We start from the raw sequence: 23408 nt of genomic DNA, 5'->3' as shown, positions 1-23408 counted from the left end.
TGAGTGAGGTTGAAAGCATATTATCTTAGTATGTGTGAGGTGAGATGGAATTGGGTTTAACGTCGTACTTGAGAATATATCGCTAATATGACGACTCGCATGCGTGTGTATGTCTATGTGCGGGTACTTGTACTAGCCCAGACTGAAGCTGGTTTTATAGTGCTAGCCCATTGAGATACCATGCCGCAGTGAAGCATGAATACCCCACTCAGACACATTATACTGACTCCGAGCCGACCAGTCCTTGTTGTACCCATTAATGCCAAGCGCCAGGCAGGGACCAACAGTACCATATTTTAACGTCTTTTGGTATGACGCGGTCGGGGATCGAACCCGCGACCTTCCGCTCTCCGGGCGGACGCTCTAACCAGTACATAGTATATATATACGTGCATATAATATGTGCAACATTGACAGTGGGTCTGTATGACATCATTCTTTAGTATCTGCACCAAATGAGGGTTGAAGGCATTCGTGCCTGCGGTCGGACTTTTCCGCATAGATCATGGACAAATCTGTACCGTCGTCCGTATCAGCCAACACACAAAATTGTTGAATGACATGTAGATACAGAATAGATAAACACAAGAAAACAAACATAATAGAAACAATTTTATATTTTTAAAACAAACATATAACAACATCAACACAATGATAACACCGTTCATATTCAACCTACGTGACACCACGCTCAGACAGAGAAGCCATCTTAACATACATTCATAAATAGAAAAAATACAACCGTCGATCTCACATCTTTCATAGTCTATTTGAGCCTACTCTTCTTCGTTCTTAAATCTTTCAAGTTCTGACACCGTCGTAACAGCCATGGAGTCATTCTTGTCACGTACCACGCGATTCTTCAAACACACTGATTCGCTCAATCTCGTTCACGTTCTCAACCTGTCGGGTGGTTCGAGGGTCGGGGGTCGGGTAATGACGACATACCACCCTCGTCCCCATCTCCGGACAGCAGGGCCGGCACTTGTAGGGAGTATTACCCAGAGATTCCGACGAATGTTTCAAAGGGTAAAAAAACTACGATTTCTTTCTCAAATGGAAATAAGATGAATGATGATGATAAAACAGTTGGCAAGTCTTACACAGATCGAGTACGGGTATATGCTATTAAATTCTTGGTTACAGCTGACACTAGTTTCACAAAATACAAAAACAAATACCAAAAACATGGCACCACAATCTTGCATAGGTCAACTGTCGGTCTGCCTCTTCCAGAGTAAGGCACTACTTCGTTCATGAAGACCTTCACTGAAGTAATAGTTGAGCGCTCAATCAACAAAGATATAAAATATTAATAACTCCTAATTAAGACATGGGCTACACAAGGCTTGAAGGTCTTAAATGGCTTCCTTCATATTTCTTTTTGAACCTGTTTCTCAGACTATTGCAACTGGCGCAACACAACTGAATGACTTTTGTCTTTTGCATCTTGTGAAGTAATTCTACCTGATGACTCTCATCCAGAACTCCTAAACCTTTAACGAATATAAAACCACTTCTATATTCCTCTACACTTTAACTTTAATTATATCTTGTCTGTAATCCAGTATTCCTATGAACTGTCTTTTATCCAGAATTGACTATGCCATTAATCCAGAATCCATATCTTCAATCCAATATGTCCCCATGCATTTAACCCTAAAACTAGACACATAGATTACATAAACGCATGCCTCAGTCTATAATGCCCCTCAGAGTACTGGGTACTTGGCGTATCGTCTAAACCCTGTTAAGTACTGTTTACTGGCTTGTCAAATACACAGGGGTGTATATATAACCATCAATACAAGGCGAGTACCCGTCTATTGTACTAAACACCATGTTAGTTCTGTTAGTGTCTCCAGTGACAACCATTACAAGGCAGACTATGCCCCTGTAGCCACAGAAGAGACACCTCGCCACCAAATGTTCCTTCTATGGAATACGCAATCTTCTGTCTTCCTTGTTACCTGGTAACTACAAACTATCATAGATACGAGTCGTCATATAGTTTCTAGCGTCACAGATGTGCTGCCAGTTGAGCTATAGTTCATGTCGCCTTGTTGGGGACAAGGTTAGATCAGACACTGCCTGAAAATGTTCATGACCTTGACCTTCAGAGTCTTAGGAGTCGGAGATCTTCCTGATCTTTGGGCAGACGACACTGTGGATGTTGATGACTTCTTCCAAATGTTCTCTCTCGTCCTGCAGACGCTGAATCTCTTCCTTCAGGTGGTCCTGTTTGTTCTCCAGGCGGTTAATGTCCTGTTGACAAATACACCAAACCATAAAGTCACGTTTGACAAAAAAATGGGATGTTCCCTATCCACAAAGCTTCTAATACCTACTTCCAATGATCCATTATACGGTGGTTGAGGTCCCTACTCTACACTATGCTCTTCCAAACAAATATAATGTTGACAGGGCGTAACATCTCCTGGATGACTTTATGACAATGCACCCTTTCCTGTCATGCTTTCAAAAAAAAGTTGTCAGATCCAGACTCGACTATTCATAGATAGTCGTAATACAGCTATTAATCATAATACAGAATTAAAACGCATTCACTTTCCACAAACAAATTATGATTCCACCTCCTTGAAATAGCGAGAAATGTTTGTCACATGGCATCAACAAAGGATCTACATTTACTTACATTTTCCAGATGATCTGCGCGCTCCCGTTTCTTGTTCCGACACTTCTGCGCAGCCACCCTATTTTTCTCCTTCCGCTCCAGGTGCAGCTGTAGTGCCTCTTCTGTCAGCTGAAACAAACATGGCTGCATTGTGGAAACAGCTTACTCGGTAGAAACATCTAAGGACGTTGATAGAAGCAGTAAGTGATAATATGAGTTGCAAATTAGATGAGTTGGACAGAACACGCGTGGAAGGCTATCATCTTCCTCGCAGACAAAAACAAAAGATCAAAACGTGAGGAATAATATGGACAGTTTGCAATACTACTTTCAGGCCGGGGCTTCTTTGTCGTAATTATATATTTGCTTTTGAAATATTCTCTACTATTGTTGATTTACTGACCCCTCAACTCAGAAAAGCACCACTCTACTGAAATTCTATAGTACATCGACATCGAATGTCAGGGTGGTAGTTTCATACATTCAAAGAACATAAAGGAACTTGTCGGGACATATCTTATTTTCAGGATATGTATATTTAAACGTACCGGTTCTTTTGGAGAGGTTGGTCTTTCCAAGTCTACAATGATCTCCTCTTGACCTGATGCAAGTCGTTTGGCATGAATACGAGACTTCAACGACCCCTTGACAACATCAGTAACAGACGCATCCAGGAAACTGTCCTGTGACAGGAAGTCCAGAGAGTTATCTCCCCCAAATGTTGAGCTGGCGTCGGATGTTGAGTTCGGGTTCCACAAAGGGTCAGACTGGGAGTCGTCTTCACTGTATAAGCTCTGTAACGTCTCTTCATAGCTGGGGTCGATGGTCACTTCGCTGGTGTCAAGTCTCAGCTCCTCATGGCCGAAGCTGACGATGGATTCAACGGTGTCGTTGGAGGTGGAGGGAATGGGAGAATCAGCTCGCCAGTCGTCGTTCATGATGGATGTCAGCAGCTCAAACGCCAATGTTTCCCTCATAACTGTTGACAACAGAAACAGATATGTATAATGCCCCAAATCTGCATAGGATAAGTTGGTAGCCTAAGTGAGTGAGTATAGTTTTACGCCGCTTTTAGCAATATTCCAGCAATATCACGGCGAGGGACACCAGAAAATGGGCTTCACATATTGTACCCATGTGGGGAATCGAACCCGGGTCTTCAGCGTGACGAGCCAAAGCTTTAACCACTAGGCTACCCCACTGCCTAACACCCTGGTTCGAATCACAACTTGGATAACACGTGTGAAGGCCTCTATAGCTACTTGTTATCTTCGAAGTGAAACCACAGCAAAATCCCGAAAACGACATAAAAAAACCACTCACGTATTTGTTAAACCGTCTCTAAAAGAAATATATCATTGAAATTTGGTAAGGTAAGGGTGTACGGGGTAAGAGGACCCTGGGGAGGGGTTCCCAACCCCTCCCAGGTTGTGTTCTGAATGAACTGTAATATTAAAGACATAAAAAAACAAAACAACCCCAAACACATCTCAGTTGTAAATAAACTAAATAAGCAGCCCGCGTTTACAACGTACAGTTGTGAAAAATGAATAAACCCTTTGAGCTCAGCCGATAAGGACCCAGTGTTAACCTACAAGCAACGCAAGTACCGGGGTTCGGGGATTCATTCCTTCTGACCCCGGGGCTCTAGCACGTGACGGTGGTCTGACAGGTGCCCCATCCTAAGCACACACGGTCCAGTGACTGGAATTGGGTGGGTGAAAGGGTTTCCTGGCCGAGTTGCGCAATCAGACATGCTGACGTCGACACAACTCGACTTATGAATGAGCCGGTTCAGCCAGAGCGTAATTTGAGACTATGATGTGAACTCAAAATTGTATTTTGCAACACCAGTATTCGACTTACACGGTACAGAAGCACTCCACAGCTGGGCTATCTATACGTTTATGATATCAGATAACAATTTCACACACTAAACAATGGTAGTCAACACAACAGCGGGATAATGTTCAGTAGTATTTCGCAATCCAATTTTACTCGCTTCGTTTGCGTTCAATGGAAACGGCTTATCGCTGTAGCAAAATACACTATACGAACTGTATTCACAATACCATGTCAACCAAATATGAAGTATATTCAGTTATAAGTAAAAGTCATGTTGTTGACAATTTCATCACTGACATTCCTGCTGTAGCTATGTCCAACCGCCTACGCTAAATCACGTGGCATGTATAAACAAAACTCACCTGTTATTTTCTAGAACATTCGCTGGTGTTAAACGTGTACAGAAAGCACAGTAAATTCAGTCCAGTTGTTAAGGAAAGAACAACGATGGAGGAAATTGAATAAAATACAGCTGACATGCGCTACAGGACGAGGATAAGAGTATAATCTAGACACCAGCCGACGCGGCCTGCGGTTTTATACTCGGGGAACACGCTGCTATTTACAGCACTAGAGCCATACCCCACGTGACCAAACTGGTGATATGACGTCACAAACTAGGTCATGGATTCGCACTTGAATAAACGACAAATACACCCATAATATTTTAAAAAGACTTGCAATTAACATCTTATCGTCTTCCCCCCGTTCTCCTTTCTCAAATCACACCAACACATGATGCTGATTTATTTAGGGAAATTGAAACTAATTTTTCCGCGTTCTAGCGGGCATGTTTGTATTTAGCGGCCGGCTCGTCAGTGTCATGTTGGCCGAAGTGACTCACTATCATGAATGACTTAGTCATACAGGTAAAAGAAGGTCATACACTACACTCAAGCAGAACCAATAATTATATTTACTCCTGCATCTTCGTTCCCTACTCCTGAATCAAAGTGGTGAGTAATTTTCAAACCAAGACATTCTCAATTCCATGGGTCATTCCATGCCACGTGCATTGCGAGCCATTGTTGACATCCTGTTTATGGGCAATGTTTAGGGAAATTTGGGCATGACACACCGAGACTGGGTGACTAATGCTTGTATGGACGCCCATATCGTCCCTAACTCTATATGTCCCACAGCATTAGATGGATACCATAGCTAGGATGGCAGAGGTAATATTTTTTACTTATCACCTGCTTTAATAATTGCTTATGTATTTATTTCATGCCGTTCAATGTTTAATATGAATAGTCGAATACCCTCATACCAAAAATGTGATATATATCTATATACTTGACGAGACTTGCATGCATGGCTGTATGTTTTGGTTGTTCAAGATTTGTTGTTCATTATTAATCAGATAAACTGTGTCATGATTTAATCGTTATTTTATTATTTCAGGGTAGTTTAAACATTATGCTTACTTCTCATCTAATTGTACTGTATGTGATGTTTTTTTTTACGTGCTAGCAAATGGTTTCTTCAAGCTGCTTGTTTGATTATTTGTGATAGTTTTTACAAATACTGTGCTTATACCGGTATGTAATGTATATCTTGTTTATTCTATAGTTATGATGATGTATACATTGTGACCAGTTGTTTATGTTATTGTTTTGGCGATCATGCAAAGCAAACCTGATATTCTGTTTGTCGCCATGGTTATTTGTGGTAAATACAGACAATGTAATAGGCACGTGAAGATTATTCTGTAATCAATGTTACCATGGTACTAAGGTCATGGAATCAGATCTGAATGACAGCCAATGTTGAGACAATTCACACACAGCGTGGAGGATGACGGCATTCCACGTGGAATTTGTAATACCTTATAAATAGCTATGAACATTATCTGACTCACGGCTTATCTTCGCGCATGCTCAGTGTCCGGTGTCTATTGACAGGGGATTCCCCTTGTTCTAGTTACCTGATCACGTGATCACTCAGCGCGAACAGGCTTTTGTTGGGAACAGCTTGTAAAACAGGCAAATTGTTGTTTAATGCGTGTGGTATTATCGGATATGGGCGATATGTTCAGAGATGTATAACGTATGACCTGGTACACAATTTCGTCATATATTCTGTACATTCAATGAAAGCTGAGAACAAATGATTATGATGAAACGGGTCTTTCATTTTGCGTGTACAGTACAGTATATTTCGTCAGGTTTGATGAAGGAGAAAGAATATACGTGTACTCCGAAATGTCGTGTCTCTCATATTACAGAAATTGACATTCATAAATGTTCACCCTTGTATAGTTCGTCATTTTGAGCAGAGGACATGTTACTGTGAGAAAATGCTGGTAAATATTCATCAACTGATGTAAAACACGAAAGTATCAGTTTGATAGAATTTAATGGATTAAAGCAGAGGAAATATGAAAAAAATGATATGTTAGTTTTTAAGTCGTACCTTTAGGTATATACGAGGGTCCTGTTGGACCGTATTTCCTGAAGACAGAGAAGGTAATATTTTGCATTTTGATTATCGAACTGAAAAAAGGTTAATCACATTGCTCTGTTGGGAAGCGTGGCAGCTTATTTTATCTAAGAAATATAAAAAATGAGAACAGCAGCGGAGCGAAAAATATTAAACAATATATAGTACTGTTCAACTTCGGTGGGCGAATGAAAGGCCCTCGAAAAGATAGGGAATGTCTGTTTCGGATTGAACTAGGCAACTGTGTACAAACTTCTGTAAGGGAATGCCTGTTTCGGATTGAACGAGGCAACTCTGTACAAACTTCTGTAAGGGAATGCCTGTTTCGGATTGAACGAGGCAACTGTGTACAAACTTCTGTAAGGGAATGCATGTTTCGGATTGAACGAGGCAACTGTGTACAAACTTCTGTAAGGGAATGCCTGTTTCGTATTGAACGAGGCAACTGTGTACAAACTTCTGTAAGGGAATGCCTGTTTCGGATTGAACGAGGCAACTGTGTACAAACTTCTGTAAGGGAATGCCTGTTTCGGATTGAACGAGGCAACTGTGTACAAACTTCTGTCTGTTTAAGTCACAGAATAACCAGATTTCACAGCGGTATTTCGGACCAATGTTGCATTGAGCATCATCATTTTGAGGGTATTTGTCTTTACGCAACATTCAAAATGTCTTCTTTTTTGTTTGAGCTGCGGATGGCCATACAGGTTTGTTGTCTGGATTTTTGTGGGCTTTTGTGTTTCCCCATTTAGCATGTTTGTAGGTGGTCATGTGATCCTATGATCATTACAATGTATTTCGTTCTTTCACGTGGTGCGGCCGTGCTGTAACTGTCGTAGACGTTTGGGTTTTTTAGATGCATTCTGTAAAATGTTTATATAGCATATTGATATATGTGCTTGTGGTTACATTAGAGGTGGTTGTTCAATATAATCGTCAGTGTTTGTGTTGTGATTATCAATGTACCGTGCAGTCTTTGGGGTTAAGGCGTTTATACATAGATTGTACGTACGCTTCTCATAGGTGGTGCATCAGTCCTAACAAGATCTCATGAGTTATCTCCCTTATATCCCTGCCTCGACGTATCTCAATAGTTAGTGCATCGATAGGTTGCCTTGGAAACATAAACGTAACACATTTTCCTTAAAGCAATGTTTGCAATATGATCATAATTTTAACGTTATGTGACATTAATTCATAATGGTGAATTTGAGCTTTTAAACACTTTTTTTAGTATGGAAGTTTGACTGACTTGACATTTTAACGTTATTCAGTACATTTGCAGTTTTAACTTGTCCTTTCTGAAATATTAGAAGTCAGATAATGTCCCAGATGTTTCTAATTACGACTACACGTGACATTAAATTAAGAAAATGTTAACTTGTTAATTAACTTTTTCATTTTAACAAACTCTTTCATTTCAATGCATTCTGTATTGCGTTTATTTACATGTTTACCAAATCTTTCTCAGTAGAGTAGATGGTGTACTTCAGTGTACATACTGTGTACGTTTTCAAGAAGCAGAATATATTGTGGTGTTACGTATACCACCCAAGCCTGACCCAATCCCTACTAGTCTAATCTGGACATACTGTTCTGTTAACATGAAGATGCGAAAGTGCAAAAGGACATACCTTGATGTACGCGAGTAGCCATATGTGTTGTCTGTGAGAAAGTTCTGTTTTACAGAGCTGGCGTTCATGTTCATGAAATTATAAGTCGATGTGCATGAATACTTTCTGGCGGTGTCTAGCCATATATGGTTGGGGCATTTAAACTGGGTCACAATCAGGACTCGTATAATACCATAGTACGCTGTCTATCCGGCTGATATTTCCATAAATGGGTAGTAATCATAACATAGACCTGTTAGTACACCTGAACCCTGCGGCGTTATCCGGTGTGGACTTCTCCATGGATGCCCTTGTAAGGCAACCTGGATATTCCTTATTTGGCAGTGTCCCTCCAAGTGATATTGATTATTGCTGGCGGTGGCCGATGTCACGTGATACACTATAGTATACGACTGACATCTATACTCGCGTTGTCTATGGTTGTGTGGAGATGTGGAAACTACAGTTGTAAGTAGGTCTGTTAATAACTTTCATATATTTTCATGTAATATTAATATTCAATATGTTCTATATTATTTTACATTAATATATTTTAATTACAATCTCCTCTTTCTCACTCTGTATCTAGCATGCAAATACGGTGCACAATTAAATGTATGTCTTTTTGGTTCGCAAAATACTCTGTTTAATGACGATAATTCCAAATATTATCGATCTACACTATTTTTCGCCCCTCTCCCTCTCTCCTCTCTCTCTCTCTCTCTCTCTCTCTCTCTCTCTCTCTCTCTCAGTATGCAAATAGGTGGCACAATTAATGTGGGTACTTTTTTTATTAACAGTGTTTATTATTACTTACGTAACACTCACTGCAATGTTTTACAGAACTTCGTCGAAAATATGTTTACATTTTGAAATGTACACACCGTGATAAACCGAAATAATAATTCCACTTTGTATTCCCGTTGATCGAGTGTAAACACTTGCCGATATTTGCACATCAGCATTTCGGCTAATCTCCGTGCTGATTGGTCAGTTGAAGTGTCATGACGTCGCAATGCTTTAATGATAACTGCAATACGATATGGCGTTACAAAGGTATCTGTGAAGTCGCAGATTTATAACACAGCGTTATCTGAACATTAGAGAGAAGGGTACAGTTTCTCAAAACGGACGACATTTTGTGCGGTCTACTCAAAGTGGTATTAAGAAATATGTCGAACAATGATCTGGAACCTCGGAACCACGGAGTGACAAATGGTTTGTTTATCGTGCATTTTATAGTGATCTTCGCGCTCTTAATGTGAAAACCATCTTGTAATTCATGCAGACTGACGTTCTGATATAGCTGGCTGTATTTCCCTTGTATTTTGGATCTGACGATAAATACAGCGTCGCCAGTGTGCGAAATTTACGCTGGTCCTGTGGTCCGTGACTAGTAAAAATTCATCAGGACTACTAAATGATAAGTTTGCAGTGGTCCTGGTGGCCAGTGATTTTTTTCAAACTTTAAAAGATGTTAAATGAATATAATAGTATTGATCTACGAATGTTATTTTGGACCAGTGAAGTACAGGACCACTAATTATTGTCCACTCACTGGTCCTGAGGGAAATTTTGAAAGGTTTTAACACTGCCGCCGTCGCTGGTTGATCCCAGGATTAACATCAGCTGTTAGTCGGAGGTTTTTATTATGATCAGTGTTTCATTGAGTATGTTATGTTTATTAGTTTTCGAGTAAGATTGCAATTCATCGGTCCGCTTTTGAGCTAAACGGACTATAGTGTGAACCATATGACCAGTTGACTTTACAACCATCTAAATAATCGACGTGACCCCAAACACGTTCTTTGTCACAATGTTATTGATAGAGAATTATGCTATGGCTACACGTTGGACCCCTTCAGTTATCAGGTACGGATACAGCTTTTTGAGAAAGGGGGTTGGGGGTGGGTGCACACTTCATTTTCACCCGAGTTTCAATGGTCATTCAAACTTTCAGGGGTGGTGGTGCGCGCGCACCCTGCAACCCCCCCCGGATCCGCCTATGGTTATGCCTTGTGTTTTAGCAAACAGCTTTTTGAAACATTGTTTGTCTAATTTACTCGTGTATCTTTCCTCAGTAATGTATCCGTTTCATCCAACCGACATCAATTATGATTATTTAATCACACACTACAGTTTGGCCTTGAAATACAGTACCGGGTCTATGTAACATTGTTTATATACACGGCATGTGTGTCTATATAGTGTACTGGCAACAGGTGAACTGACGATACGTGTTACTCGCTGTACTATACAACACGGGAACAATAGTGAAATACACGTTACCTTGTACATATCCTGCCGTCTATGCCGCTTACCGCCAAGTGGGAAACTAGGTTGTTTAGGGCGCTCCGGCTCCTTTTGTGATCACGTGACTTGACAAGGTACCACGGCAAGGGTGATACTAACTTGCGGAAATAATTTGGGTTTGAAAATGATTAAGCTATTACTGGTTTGAATATTCCGGTTTCGAAGGAAATACTATTGTACCAGGTATCGCATATATAAATATATGTTGACCCGTGAAGATCTGGGGTAGAATAGGTCTTCAGCAACCCATGCTTGCCACAACAGGCGACTATGCTTGTCGTAAGAGGCGACTAACGGGATCGGGTGGTCAGGCTCGCTGACTTGGTTGACACATGTCAGCGGTTCCCAATTGCACAGATCGATGCTTATGTTGTTGATCCTGGATTGTCTGGTCCAAACTCGATTATTTACAGACAGCCGCCATATAGCCGGACTATTGCTGAGTACGGCGTAAAACTAAACTCACTCACTCACTATAAATATATGTTGTATGTGATTGTCAATGCAATTTTGTCATAACCTATATTTGCATGCGAAATTCGTTTCGAGTTGCACTTTTTTACTGAAGTTGCACTTTATATGGCACTGGTTGTGACACTTTATATATATTAGATTATAAGTCTAATAAATATTTCTCTTCTTCTTTTTATCCATATACTCATTAGAATATAATCATGTGAATTTGGATTAGAATGGTGGTGGGGAATAGAACTTACGTCACATACGTCAAATCATGGAGCGCAATAGTGCAGTGGTAAGACGTCTGCCTATCACGCTGAAGGTCCGGGTTCGATCCCCGTTGGAGGCACCTAAGTTCGAGTCCCGAGGTGGGCACATTTGCGTAGTATCCTTGGACAAGATACTTAGATCCACATTGTCTCAGTTCACCAAGCTGTAAAATGGGTGCCCGTGAGGATGTGCTGGTAATGTGAGTGATTAGTTCCTAACAGGCAGCATGGCTGTATGATCCCCAGGGAGTTGAAAAAGTGCGATAGTGTCCTATGACCGGGGATAGTAATGTACGTAGCACCGTGAGCTGGCAATGGGCCTGGATATGAACGCCATATAATATAACTGTTACTTTTTTTTAACTTACAATCATTTTTAAGACAAAAATTGTGTTTTACAGTTTTACAACTCGTGTTGCGAAGTTTGTCACCCATATGTTTCCCCGGGAGATACCACCCATCATCAATACTATCGAATGGTCATCAGTGGTCATAGTGATCATATTATCGGTGTTATAGTGAGTTTTAGGGCCGAACGATTCACCCACACCTCGATTCGATTCCATTTTTGATATTGGACCTTCGATTCGATCATTTTCGATTCGATTCTTCATACAAGTAAAAACATCAGATTTCATTTAACTCTCAGAGTCGGCTCTTTTAGCGTGAAATCCATCGTCAACTTGGCCATGTCTACTAACAACAATTCTCCGAGGATAATCAACTAATCACGTTTCGCCTTATTTCAGTGTTTGTTCTGTTTGTGTGGAAATAATTTATATAGGTATTCAACTATCGATTCGAAATAGTGATAATGGTTATCGAAAATCGAAACTAAGGTGTCAGATTCGATTTTCGGAACCGAATCGTTGCAGCCCTAGTGAGTTTCAGAACAGCCTTTGAATCGGCAGTATACTGGACAGGTGTCTATTACAGGAAGATTCTTCAACTAGATGTGTGTTGCCATGCTTAATATATACAGAATACATACACCGTTTCTGTGAGTGGTGACGAGACGCAAAAGACTGTGAATACATAATCATACATTCTATGACAATCGCTATACACTTACGGTGAACACATATGGTAATTAACTGTTTTTATAAACTGACTATAGTCCGTTTGGCTCAAAAGCGGACCGATGAATTGCAATCTAACTCGAAAACTAATAAACATAACAAACTCAATGAAACGCTGATCATAATCAAAACATCATACCCACTCTGTGAGGTTTTTTGCAGAATTTTTGTCCTAAAAATAATAAAGTTGTTTAACAAACTATCATTAAAATATTGACACAGTTCACTGTTTGTTACGAGGGAGGAGTGCACAGAAAGGGACAGCCAGGTGTGCGAGAACGGATGGAGACGGCACAGCACAGGTTAATTAATCTGTGAACGTGCTTCTCGAACACCTGGCTGTCCCTTTCTCTGCACTCCTCCCCTCGTAACAAACAGTGAACTGTGTCAATATTTTAATGATAGTTTGTTAAACAACTATTTTATTTTTAGGACATAAATTCTGCAAAAACCTCACAGAGTTTGTCTGATGTTTTGATTATGATCAGTGTTTCATTGAGTATTTTATGTTTATTAGTTTTCGAGTGAGATTGCATTTCATCGGTCCGCTTTTGAGCCAAACGGACTATAATATGAATACACTCATAGATGAGCTACCATATCTACAAGTGTACACGTGTACAAATTGTTTTGTTGTATACATGTATCTATATTAATTGATAGATCAGTACCTTTTGATCACAGCACCGGCATATTGTTGGAAAATTGCTAAAACCGGCGTAAAACTAAACTCACTCCTTCACTCACTATGGTCACAAATCCTCATAACGATCACTTAACACTGACGGGTTCTATTGAAACTCACTTTGAAATTGTACTGTTCTGCTACGACAAATTTCCCTTTAATTATCATCATTGTTTGATTTAAATATATTTCATTCACAAAAGTGAAAGGGATTGGGGACAAGTTATCCAACTTAAAATACCCGCTCCCTAATATTCACATACATACAATTTCAATTATATACATCTTAGGAAAGCATACAGAGAAGAGATAGGAAAGTAAAAGAGAGAAGAGAGGAAGGGACACGACTTATGTGATCACTCAAAAGGTTTTGATTGATGAATAAAAGTTTGCACACATTTGAAAATGCATTCATTCTGTTGAATAGTCAGGTCAGGACTTCCAAGTAACGTCAGTGACAATGTGATTGGAGAATCACGTTTTACAATATTTTTAATATTTAACATTAATATCTCTTTTTGAATGCTGTACAGTCTACATTCTAATAGGAAGTGATGTACATTTTCACAAGTATTGCCACAGTAACAAGAAGCTGAATCTTTTATGTTGAAACGATACAGATCATAATTTAACTGACTAGTCATATTTCTCAACTTTGTGTGAATAATATTAAATTTTCTAATACCAAACGAGTAATATGATGAGCTACAGGTTGCTCACCCTTTAAATATGACTTGAAACTTTGTAATGAAGGTCGATTTCTTTCGGTTTCAGAAATATTATTCCATATTCTTACAGTTGATGGAAAAAAGGAATCATACGAAAGTCTTAACCATGCAGAAGGAAGGATAATATTGTTAGCATTCCTAAGGTTATAGTTAGATCTGGATCCCACACTATCTGGAGTAATATCTTTTAAGTATACAGGAGCTAAATTATTTTGAATTTTATAAAATAGACAAAGTTTTCTTCTTTTCCTTCGTTCATCCAGTCTTTCCCACCCTGTCTCATAACATAGGATTTCCCGTGAGGTATATCTAGGAAGACCCGTAACTATTCTGGCAGCTTTTAACTGAAGTTTCTCTAAGTTTTCCTTCTGTTGTACGGTACAACCATCCCATAATTCACAAGCATATTCAAAGTGTGGTCTGATACATATCTGATAAATATTGTTGTATTTCTGTTTATTATTCCCAGATGTTTATGATTGTATTAATTTGCTTTCCGCCAAAAAATAATTTCAATTCTTCAGTTTCATCAATTATGGAAAACAGCACTGCTTCTGTTTTTGCAGGATTATATGAGACCAACCAGTTTTTGCTCCAGCTATGTAATATGACTAAATTGGCATTAAGAGAAGTTTCGATTTCTTTAGTAATTTTCGATGATTTTCCAAGCGAAGTGTCATCAGCAAAAAGTCTTGTGACACAATCTAATTATATCGTTAACATAGACCACGAATAAAAAGGGTCCCAATACTGATCCCTGGGGGACGCCAGCTGTTAAATACCTGGGCTTGGATATAGCTCCATTTACAAAGACGTGTTGACTGCGATCACTTATATAACTCGAAATCCATTGTAAAAGCTGGCCTCTAATACCGTACTTCTCTAAGTACATGCCCTTTGTGCCATACACGATCAAAAGCTTTGGATACATCCCAAAATATCATACAATATTTTTTCTTTGCTATCTAGAGATGTACAAATATGATGGTAAAGTTCAAGTAATTGATGGACAGTTGAATGACCTGCTTTAAACCCCGATTGGTACTTATATAAAAGTTTGTTAACATGGAAATAGTTATACAAGTGTTTATATACAACTCTTTCAAATAGTTTTCCTATGCAACTTATAAGAGAAATAGGTCTTTAATTGGAAACAATAGAGTGATCACCTTTCTTATACAGTGGCATGACGTGCACTTTTTCCACATATTTTGATACACACTATGCTTTAATGATAAATTGAACAGTAAACACAGGGGCTCAGATATAGAATCAACGGTGTTCTTTAATAATTTATTACTTATTCTATCCGGCCCTGAAGCTTTGTTTACCTGCAAACATTTTATAACATCAGATATTTCATCATTGTTTAACTCCTGATCCGTCGAATCACGTGTCGAAAGTTGGTTGTCTCGAACTGAGTTTGCGTTCGACAATGGCAATTGAAAGTTGTGTTTAATGCCTCTCCACCTTGAGAAAATGAAATGTCAGAAATCGCCCGAAACCAAGCAGGAATTAACCAGCCGAAACTAAGCAGGACTTTACCTGAAAGCTTTTGCTGACAATGACGTTTGGAATCTGTTTTCGAGTGTGTCGAGGGGCGGTGGGGTAGCCTAGTGGTTATAGCGTTGGCTCGTCTCGCCGAAGACCCGGGTTCGAATCCCCACATGGGTACAATGTGTGAAGCCCATTTCTGGTGTCCCCCGCCGTGATGTTGCTGGAATATTGCTAAAAGCGGCGTAAAACCAAACTCAGTCAGTCAGTCAGTCGAGTGTGTCGAACCCGCTTATGCGTGTTATACTAGCTATAAGTAACAAGTCCAAGCATTACTTCGAATTCTCTTTCGTTGAAATCCGTTTTTGTGTGTTTGAAATAAGCAAACGTACTCGACGGTAGAGAAACCCTAAAACAAAGTGGGGCAGTAGGGTAGCCTAGTGGTTACGGCGTTCGCTCGTCAGGCCGAAGACCCGGGTTCGATTCCCCACATGGGTACAATGTGTGATGTCTGGTGTCCCCCGCCGTGATATTGCTGGAATATTGCTAAAGGCGGCGTCAAACTAAAAACTCACTCACTCACTCACTCAAACAAAGTAAAATTATTAATGACACGTTGTTCAACAACTATGTACTACAAACAAAAGTCTAGAGCGTCCTCCCGGAGAGCGGAAGGTCGCGGGTTCGATCCCCGACCGCGTCAAACCAAAAGACGTTAAAATATGGTACTTGTTGGTCCCTACCTGGCGCTGGCATTAATGGGTACAACAAGGACTGGTCGGCTCGGAGTCAGTATAATGTGTCTGAGTGGGGTATTCATGCTTCACTGCGGCATGGTATCTCAGTGGGCTAGCACTATAAAACCAGCTTAAGTCTGGGCTAGTACAAGCAGCCGCACATACACATACACACGCATGCACGTCGTCATATGAGCGAAATATTCTCAAGCACGACGTTAAACCCAATTTCACCTCACCTCACCTCACAAACAAAAGTCAATATCAGTATTTTATCCCCAAACAACTGACATTGTCATCTTAAACTGTCAGGAAATATCTGTCAGATATATTTCTTTCAGTCTAAAACATTAACATTAACACTTAAAACATCCGTACTAATAATACAAACCTTTATCTGGGACACGAGTCGCCTTTATGTAATTTTACTGACAATAATATAAGCGAATTTTCCAGCAGATATTTTTGGTTCTTTACAGTATGATCTCAACAAAAATTGGTGATACAAAAACTGTTATTATTTTTATTGATAAATGTAATAATTATAAAACACAATAACTGTCAGAACTTACGTAAACTATATATCGTGGTTGTTGGTATGAGAGAATGCTGGACACATGTTAATAACGTTATTTGGAACACCAAGCAAGGGCATCTCTTAAGTGTGAAATCGAACCCGAACATTATACGTGACGAGCCAACACATTAGCCACTGAGCTATCCCAAATCCGAAGTGCCAGTTTTGACAAATATGATTATAATTAATAACCGTAACACCAGTTTGATCATCGTGTTCAGAGAACAACGATCTCCGATTTGTTTTGAATAGTGATGAGACACAAATAATTATAAATTGTAGTACTTGTACTTTCGATGAATGTTAGGAGAGTTTGCGGTTTTTGTACACAATATCTTTGTTTAATCGGTAAACAATACACTGGCACCTACCTTTACACTTTTTAAAAACCTATATTATGACCTTATTTTGCATAATTTCTACTATTATCTTGTAAATTCGAAATTACAAATATTCATATCGAAATTAAACGCATTGTTTCATAATTGTAATGTGGGGTTTTTTTTCAATTAAATTTTTTTCAATTTTCTTTTAAAATTTAGTGTTTTTTTTTCGTTAATTCGAATAATTAGATAAAATCAAATTTTAGAGTTTTCCCGAAATTTCACTAATGTATACTCATGCCAATAATGGTTGTCACCCCCATTGTTTATTGGAGAGGGTTGTGGGGTTGGGGTGGGGAGCGGGATGACAACCATTATTGGCATGAGTATATTATTATTTACCTTTTTCGAAATTTCGGGTTTTTTTTATCTTATTATTTGATGTTAAAATATATCGTATTTGGTTTGTTTTGTTTATTCTTTATATGCACTGTCATGTTTATAGAGTATTTTTCATAATGTATTTTCATGTGTTTGGCAATGAACCACGAACATGTCAGTGTAAGTCCATAACGGTATTTTGGTGTAACTTAACCATGTGAACACAGATTTTCACACTGATACTTCACAATGACTAGATTTTCAGTTAATTCTGCCAATGCAAAGTAAATTAGATACGAGAAATACACGTATGATTTGCACATATTTCCTGCTGGTAACGCCGGTGTACTGTAATAGATACACGTGATTCCCTGTGCGCATGGTCTAAATGACGCAGGAGTAAAAATAAATATTGAGACAAAAACACGTAATAAGCGTGCCACGTGCGATACGAGCCGTAGCAGATGACTCATTAAGATTATAGTCGGTATTTCAAAATGCAATAATTATTAGTCAAAGTATGCACATTTATTTCATATGTAATCTAAACGGAGAAGTTTAGTTTTATAACTAGCGATTCCTTGGATCTGTAAACAAATAGGAACACCTACAACACCTCTTTGATGTGATAAAAAACAAAACAATAGATCACTATGTCCAGTAAATCACTGAGTTGTATTTTGGAACCGTGGCCCTAATGCATGCATCTAGGTACCTATTGAGGCGCAATTGCCATGATTTTTCTACCAGGATTTCAAATAGTTGAGACGACTCTTGCTCAAAAGTGAGTGAGTATGATTTTACGCCGCTTTTAGCAATATTCCAGCAATATCACGGCGGGGGATACCTGACATGGGCTTCACGCATTGTACCCATGTGGTGAATCGAACCCAGGTCTTCGGCGTGACGAGCGGACGCTTTAACCTTTTGACTACCGTACCGCACCTCTTGATCAAAATGTGTTTGAGTAGCACTATGGCCTCAGCAACAATTTCAAAAGGTTTATGGTAGAGACGTAGGCATTTCCAAATTTGTTATATCAGTGACACAAATGACATCTTGTTCACTTCCTGTTTCCCTGTGAGATATTCCCGTAGTTTCCTTTTGAAGATGGAAACTTGACCCGCCTTTGAGTGTATTTGTGACTGATGCTACCAGTGGGGCTGGATGTGCTCGCCTCAAGCAACACTCGCTGTTGATAGTGGCACATAAACACATACTCGTGATATTGTCGGAATTGAATAATCGATTTCTGGGTGAGAGATTTGTTATGATTATGGAAATGTTTGGTCTATTTATCTTAACTGTTTGTTTCATTTACGCCCAGACATAGTGATTCGCTCTACCATCTGGCCAACTGTACACTCAATATTATAAGAATATCGATTAATCCAGAGTCACGTAAACGTAGACTGGCTTCCTGACATACTCTGCTGCTGGACTTGTCACTATCAAGCCTACAGACCCGTGAAGATCTGGGGTAGACTAGGTCTTCAGCAACCCATGCTTGCTACAAAAGGCGACTATGCTTGTCGTAAGAGGCGACTAACGGGATCGGGTGGTCAGGCTCGCTGACTTGGTTGACACATATCATCGGTTCCCAATTGCGCAGATCGATGCTCATGCTGTTTATCACTGGATTGTCTGGTCCAGACTCGATTATTTACAGACCGCCGCCATGTAGCTGGAATATTGCTGAGTGCGGCGTAAAACTAAACTCACTCACTCACTCACTCACTCAAGCTTACAACAAGTGTAACTCCATTGCAAGAAAAGGATGAAGCCGTTGTATAGATGCGTCACACTCCACCCTCTCTATATTTTGTATACCCGTGAAGATCCGGGTTAGAATTGTCCTTCAGCAGCCCACCCTTGTTGTAAGAGGTGACTAACGGGATCGGGTGGTCAGGCTCGCTGATTTAGTTGACACATGTCATCGTATCCCAACTGCGTACTGGCAAACAAGGATAAGTTGAGCGCCGACCTGACAATTGACCCGTATTAGCATGCGCTTGCCATTGTTAGGGAAGGGGCCACAGGTTGTCCACGATCAAGTGTAGTGCGACTTGCTACACCGACCTGAGCGTCTTATGAGCAAGGCGTGTGCAGATACGCGAGGAATCAATTTCATGGTCATGTAATGCAAGTGCACTAAAATACTTTTGCCTACATATGCTCTACCTTTCACAAACGTTTCACATTGCCGTGCACCGCCTACTTCTCGTAAACACGGTTCCCGGCGCCGGTCCAACTTATCCTTGTTTGCCAGTAGATCGTTGCTCATCACTGGATTGTCTGGCCCAGACTCGAGTATTTAGAGACTGCCGTTTAGAGACTGCCAGCGCACTGAGCATGCACTAGTTGCGTGGATATGTGCGCTATACAAATATCCTATAATAATAATATAGCTGGAGTATTGTTGAGTGCGGCGTAAAACAACAAACCAACAAACTATTCTATAAAGTGACTGATGACATGAAGCCCGCTCTTACTCATCTCACATCAGTGACTACTCACATCGTCAAGTGGTTGATCAGAAACATTGAGTTACTGAATAGGTTCTGATTTAAGGCTATATATCAAGGATAATTTGGGATGAAATAGCGTATAATGCATATATCATAACGCCGAAACCGTTGCCAATGGCCATGATGTTCACGTGCACAACTTGCTACAATGTTGAGTGAGTGAGTTTAGTTTACGCCGTACTCTGCTACAATGTTGAGTTTGTTTGTATAGCTCTAACTACAATGGTTCCACTGCACCCAATATAATAGTTGTGCGTGTATACATGCATCCACTAAGATGTGCACGTATTTATCCAGGGAAATGTGCGGTGTATGCATTCTGTGTATGCATTCAGTGTATGCATTGTAGTAAAACCGTTCACGCGTGGATCCAGTCACATGTGCGTATTGGCATTTTGTAACACGTGCGTTTTCGAAGTGTATGAATGCATTATAAAAGACGTGCATGTATGCATCCAGTACGAAGTGCATGTAAGCGTACATATCGCATTATGACCATCGTTTTTACACGGCTTGGATTTATAATCATATGTCCCGATAAAAGTATATGTATTAAAATTATGAAAACCGACTTTGTCACTGTTGAACCCTTCTCAAACTTGCAGAATGTCTATGATATTCGAAAGGCGTGCACCTGTCTCTCCTTGCTGTGACACAACAGAGGAGTATTAAGACATGAATATATGACCCTGGGTGAACAGCACAATATGTCCTTGGGTATGTTAATTCATAGGGGATCCCCAAGGTCGACTCACCCCCGCACAACCTAGATGTCAAGGTCACACACCACGTGGTAACTATCGGAATGGCGGAACTGCTAGCTGCAGAGTCTGCGGGGTTTTGTGAACGAGCGAATTTCAAGTTGGTAACAAACCACATGTATCTGTTACAGAAACCCAGTTTGTTCGCTTCTTCAGTGTTTACTATGATAAAATCACAAACATTAATTTCAAAGATAAAAGGAGCTAAGATGAATAGGTTTGGGTTTTTCACTACCCTCGCATGTTTCACGTAAGTCTTTCAAATACAGAAACTGAGATTGTAATCCAAATAAGGCATTTGTCATCATAGTCTTTTTGTCAAATGGCAAGGAAATGTGTTGGAAATTCCCATATACTTGATCTGACATTCGCATGGCGGAAGGAAACTGCTGTTGTGTAATCGATCAAAGTATTCTGCTGTTACATTGTCTGATTGGTCAATATGTTTTAAAGGCAGAACGGTGATTGGTTATTATCGGCGTGTTGTTGTGTCCATTTAAAATCTTGGGCGACGTTTCACAGAATACTAAGCGTCTAGTGCAGGAACGGCGTCCTGTGGTAGCGCCGTCATTACTGAATACCTGTGTATCCTGCAGGTGTGCGGGTAAGTGCAATTAAGGGGGGTCTTCCATCCATAAACATCAATACTGCTTATTATAATTCGCGTTTATGTTCGGTGATCTTCTTGCACGTGGAGAAAGGACTATATTTTACCGACGCTTCATTTAGTTTGTGCAACGTATTCTACTGGGTAATAGATCTCATAAAGGCATCTACACCGGGGCCATGTTAGTTCGAGTCCTACACTTCTACTGCGCATATTAGTTGAGATTATCTACACTTCTGTCAATATTCACTTGTATATACGCGGAGTAGTTGAGATTACCTACACTTTTGTCAGTATTCACTTGGATATGCGCATATTAGTTGAGATTATCTACACTTCTGTCAATATTCACTTGTATATACGCGGAGTAGTTGAGATTACCTACACTTGTGTCAGTATTCACTTGTATATAAGCAGAATAGTTGAGATTACCCACACTTCTGTCAATATTCACTTGCATATGCGCATATTAGTTGAGATTATCTACCCTTCTGTCAGTATTCACGTGTAGTGTATATAAGCAGAGTAGTTGAGATTACCTACACTTCTGTCAATATTCACTTGTATATAAGCAGAGTAGTTGAGATTACCTACACTTCTGTCAATATTCACTTGTATATAGAGGAGTAGTTGAGATTACCTACACTTCTGTCAGTATTCACTTGTATATAAGCAGAGTAGTTGAGATTACCTACACTTCTGTCAATATTCACTTGTATATAGAGGAGTAGTTGAGATTACCTACACTTCTGTCAATATTCACTTGGATATAAGCAGAGTAGTTGAGATTACCTACACTTCTGTCAATATTCACTTGGATATAAGCAGAGTAGTTGAGATTACCTACACTTCTGTCAATATTCACTTGTATATAAGCAGAGTAGTTGAGATTGCCTACACTTCTGTCAATATTCACTTGTATATAAGCAGAGTAGTTGAGATTACCTACACTTCTGTCAATATTCACTTGTATATAGAGGAGTAGTTGAGATTACCTACACTTCTGTCAATATTCACTTGTATATAAGCAGAGTAGTTGAGATTACCTACACTTCTGTCAATATTCACTTGTATATAAGCAGAATAGTTGAGATTACCCACACTTCTGTCAATATTCACTTGCATATGCGCATATTAGTTGAGATTATCTACCCTTCTGTCAGTATTCACGTGTAGTGTGTATATAAGCAGAGTAGTTGAGATTACCTACACTTCTGTCAATATTCACTTGTATATAAGCAGAGTAGTTGAGATTACCTACACTTCTGTCAATATTCACTTGTATATAGAGGAGTAGTTGAGATTACCTACACTTCTGTCAGTATTCACTTGTATATAAGCAGAGTAGTTGAGATTACCTACACTTCTGTCAATATTCACTTGGATATAGAGGAGTAGTTGAGATTACCTACACTTCTGTCAATATTCACTTGGATATAAGCAGAGTAGTTGAGATTACCTACACTTCTGTCAATATTCACTTGGATATAAGCAGAGTAGTTGAGATTACCTACACTTCTGTCAATATTCACTTGTATATAAGCAGAGTAGTTGAGATTGCCTACACTTCTGTCAATATTCACTTGTATATAAGCAGAGTAGTTGAGATTACCTACACTTCTGTCAATATTCACTTGTATATAGAGGAGTAGTTGAGATTACCTACACTTCTGTCAATATTCACTTGTATATAAGCAGAGTAGTTGAGATTACCTACACTTCTGTCAATATTCACTTGTATATAAGCAGAATAGTTGAGATTACCCACACTTCTGTCAATATTCACTTGCATATGCGCATATTAGTTGAGATTATCTACCCTTCTGTCAGTATTCACGTGTAGTGTATATAAGCAGAGTAGTTGAGATTACCTACACTTCTGTCAATATTCACTTGTATATAAGCAGAGTAGTTGAGATTACCTACACTTCT

General features: G+C 39.5%; 1 protein-coding gene and 1 long non-coding RNA gene across 3 annotated transcripts in view; one reads left to right on the top strand and one right to left on the bottom strand.

Annotated features, from left to right (window-relative positions):
- Positions 1 to 599: 599 nt before the first annotated feature.
- LOC124270960 (activating transcription factor 3-like) lies at positions 600 to 5051 on the bottom strand. 2 transcript variants are annotated; one of them, XM_046706028.1, is made up of 4 exons: positions 4843 to 5051; positions 3184 to 3614; positions 2657 to 2764; positions 600 to 2265 (listed from the first exon to the last, which is right to left on the bottom strand). In XM_046706028.1, exons 2-4 carry the CDS (start codon positions 3610 to 3612, stop codon positions 2125 to 2127), a joined length of 678 nt encoding a protein of 225 aa, XP_046561984.1. In that variant the 5' UTR covers positions 3613 to 3614; positions 4843 to 5051; the 3' UTR covers positions 600 to 2124. The 2 variants fall into 2 exon arrangements, with proteins under 2 accessions (XP_046561984.1, XP_046561986.1); XM_046706030.1 differs by lacking the exon at positions 4843 to 5051 and adding an exon at positions 4231 to 4343.
- Positions 5052 to 5292: 241 nt separating this feature from the next.
- LOC124270959 overlaps positions 5293 to 23408 on the top strand; it is a 65440-nt gene continuing 47324 nt past the window's right edge. Inside the window, exon 1 of the long non-coding RNA XR_006896911.1 lies at positions 5293 to 5436. This is a non-coding gene — a long non-coding RNA (uncharacterized LOC124270959). The remainder of the gene's footprint in view (positions 5437 to 23408) is intronic.

The sequence above is a fragment of the Haliotis rubra genome, unplaced genomic scaffold, assembly GCF_003918875.1.
Source record: "Haliotis rubra isolate DU_JTF1 unplaced genomic scaffold, ASM391887v1 Scf156, whole genome shotgun sequence".
Classification (NCBI taxonomy): domain Eukaryota; kingdom Metazoa; phylum Mollusca; class Gastropoda; order Lepetellida; family Haliotidae; genus Haliotis; species Haliotis rubra.
The sequence above is the reverse complement of the archived record's forward strand: the minus strand, read 5'-3'. Positions and strand labels throughout refer to the sequence as shown.

Coding starts and splice junctions, on each gene's coding strand:
- LOC124270960 (XM_046706028.1), bottom strand. CDS start 3,612: ATGAGGGAAACATTGGCGTTTGAGCTGCTGACATCCATCATGAACGAC. Junction 2,765..3,183: donor CAACCTCTCCAAAAGAACCG/GTACGTTTAAAT, acceptor TGTTTGTTTCAG/CTGACAGAAGAGGCACTACA. Junction 2,266..2,656: donor GCGCAGATCATCTGGAAAAT/GTAAGTAAATGT, acceptor ATTTGTCAACAG/GACATTAACCGCCTGGAGAA.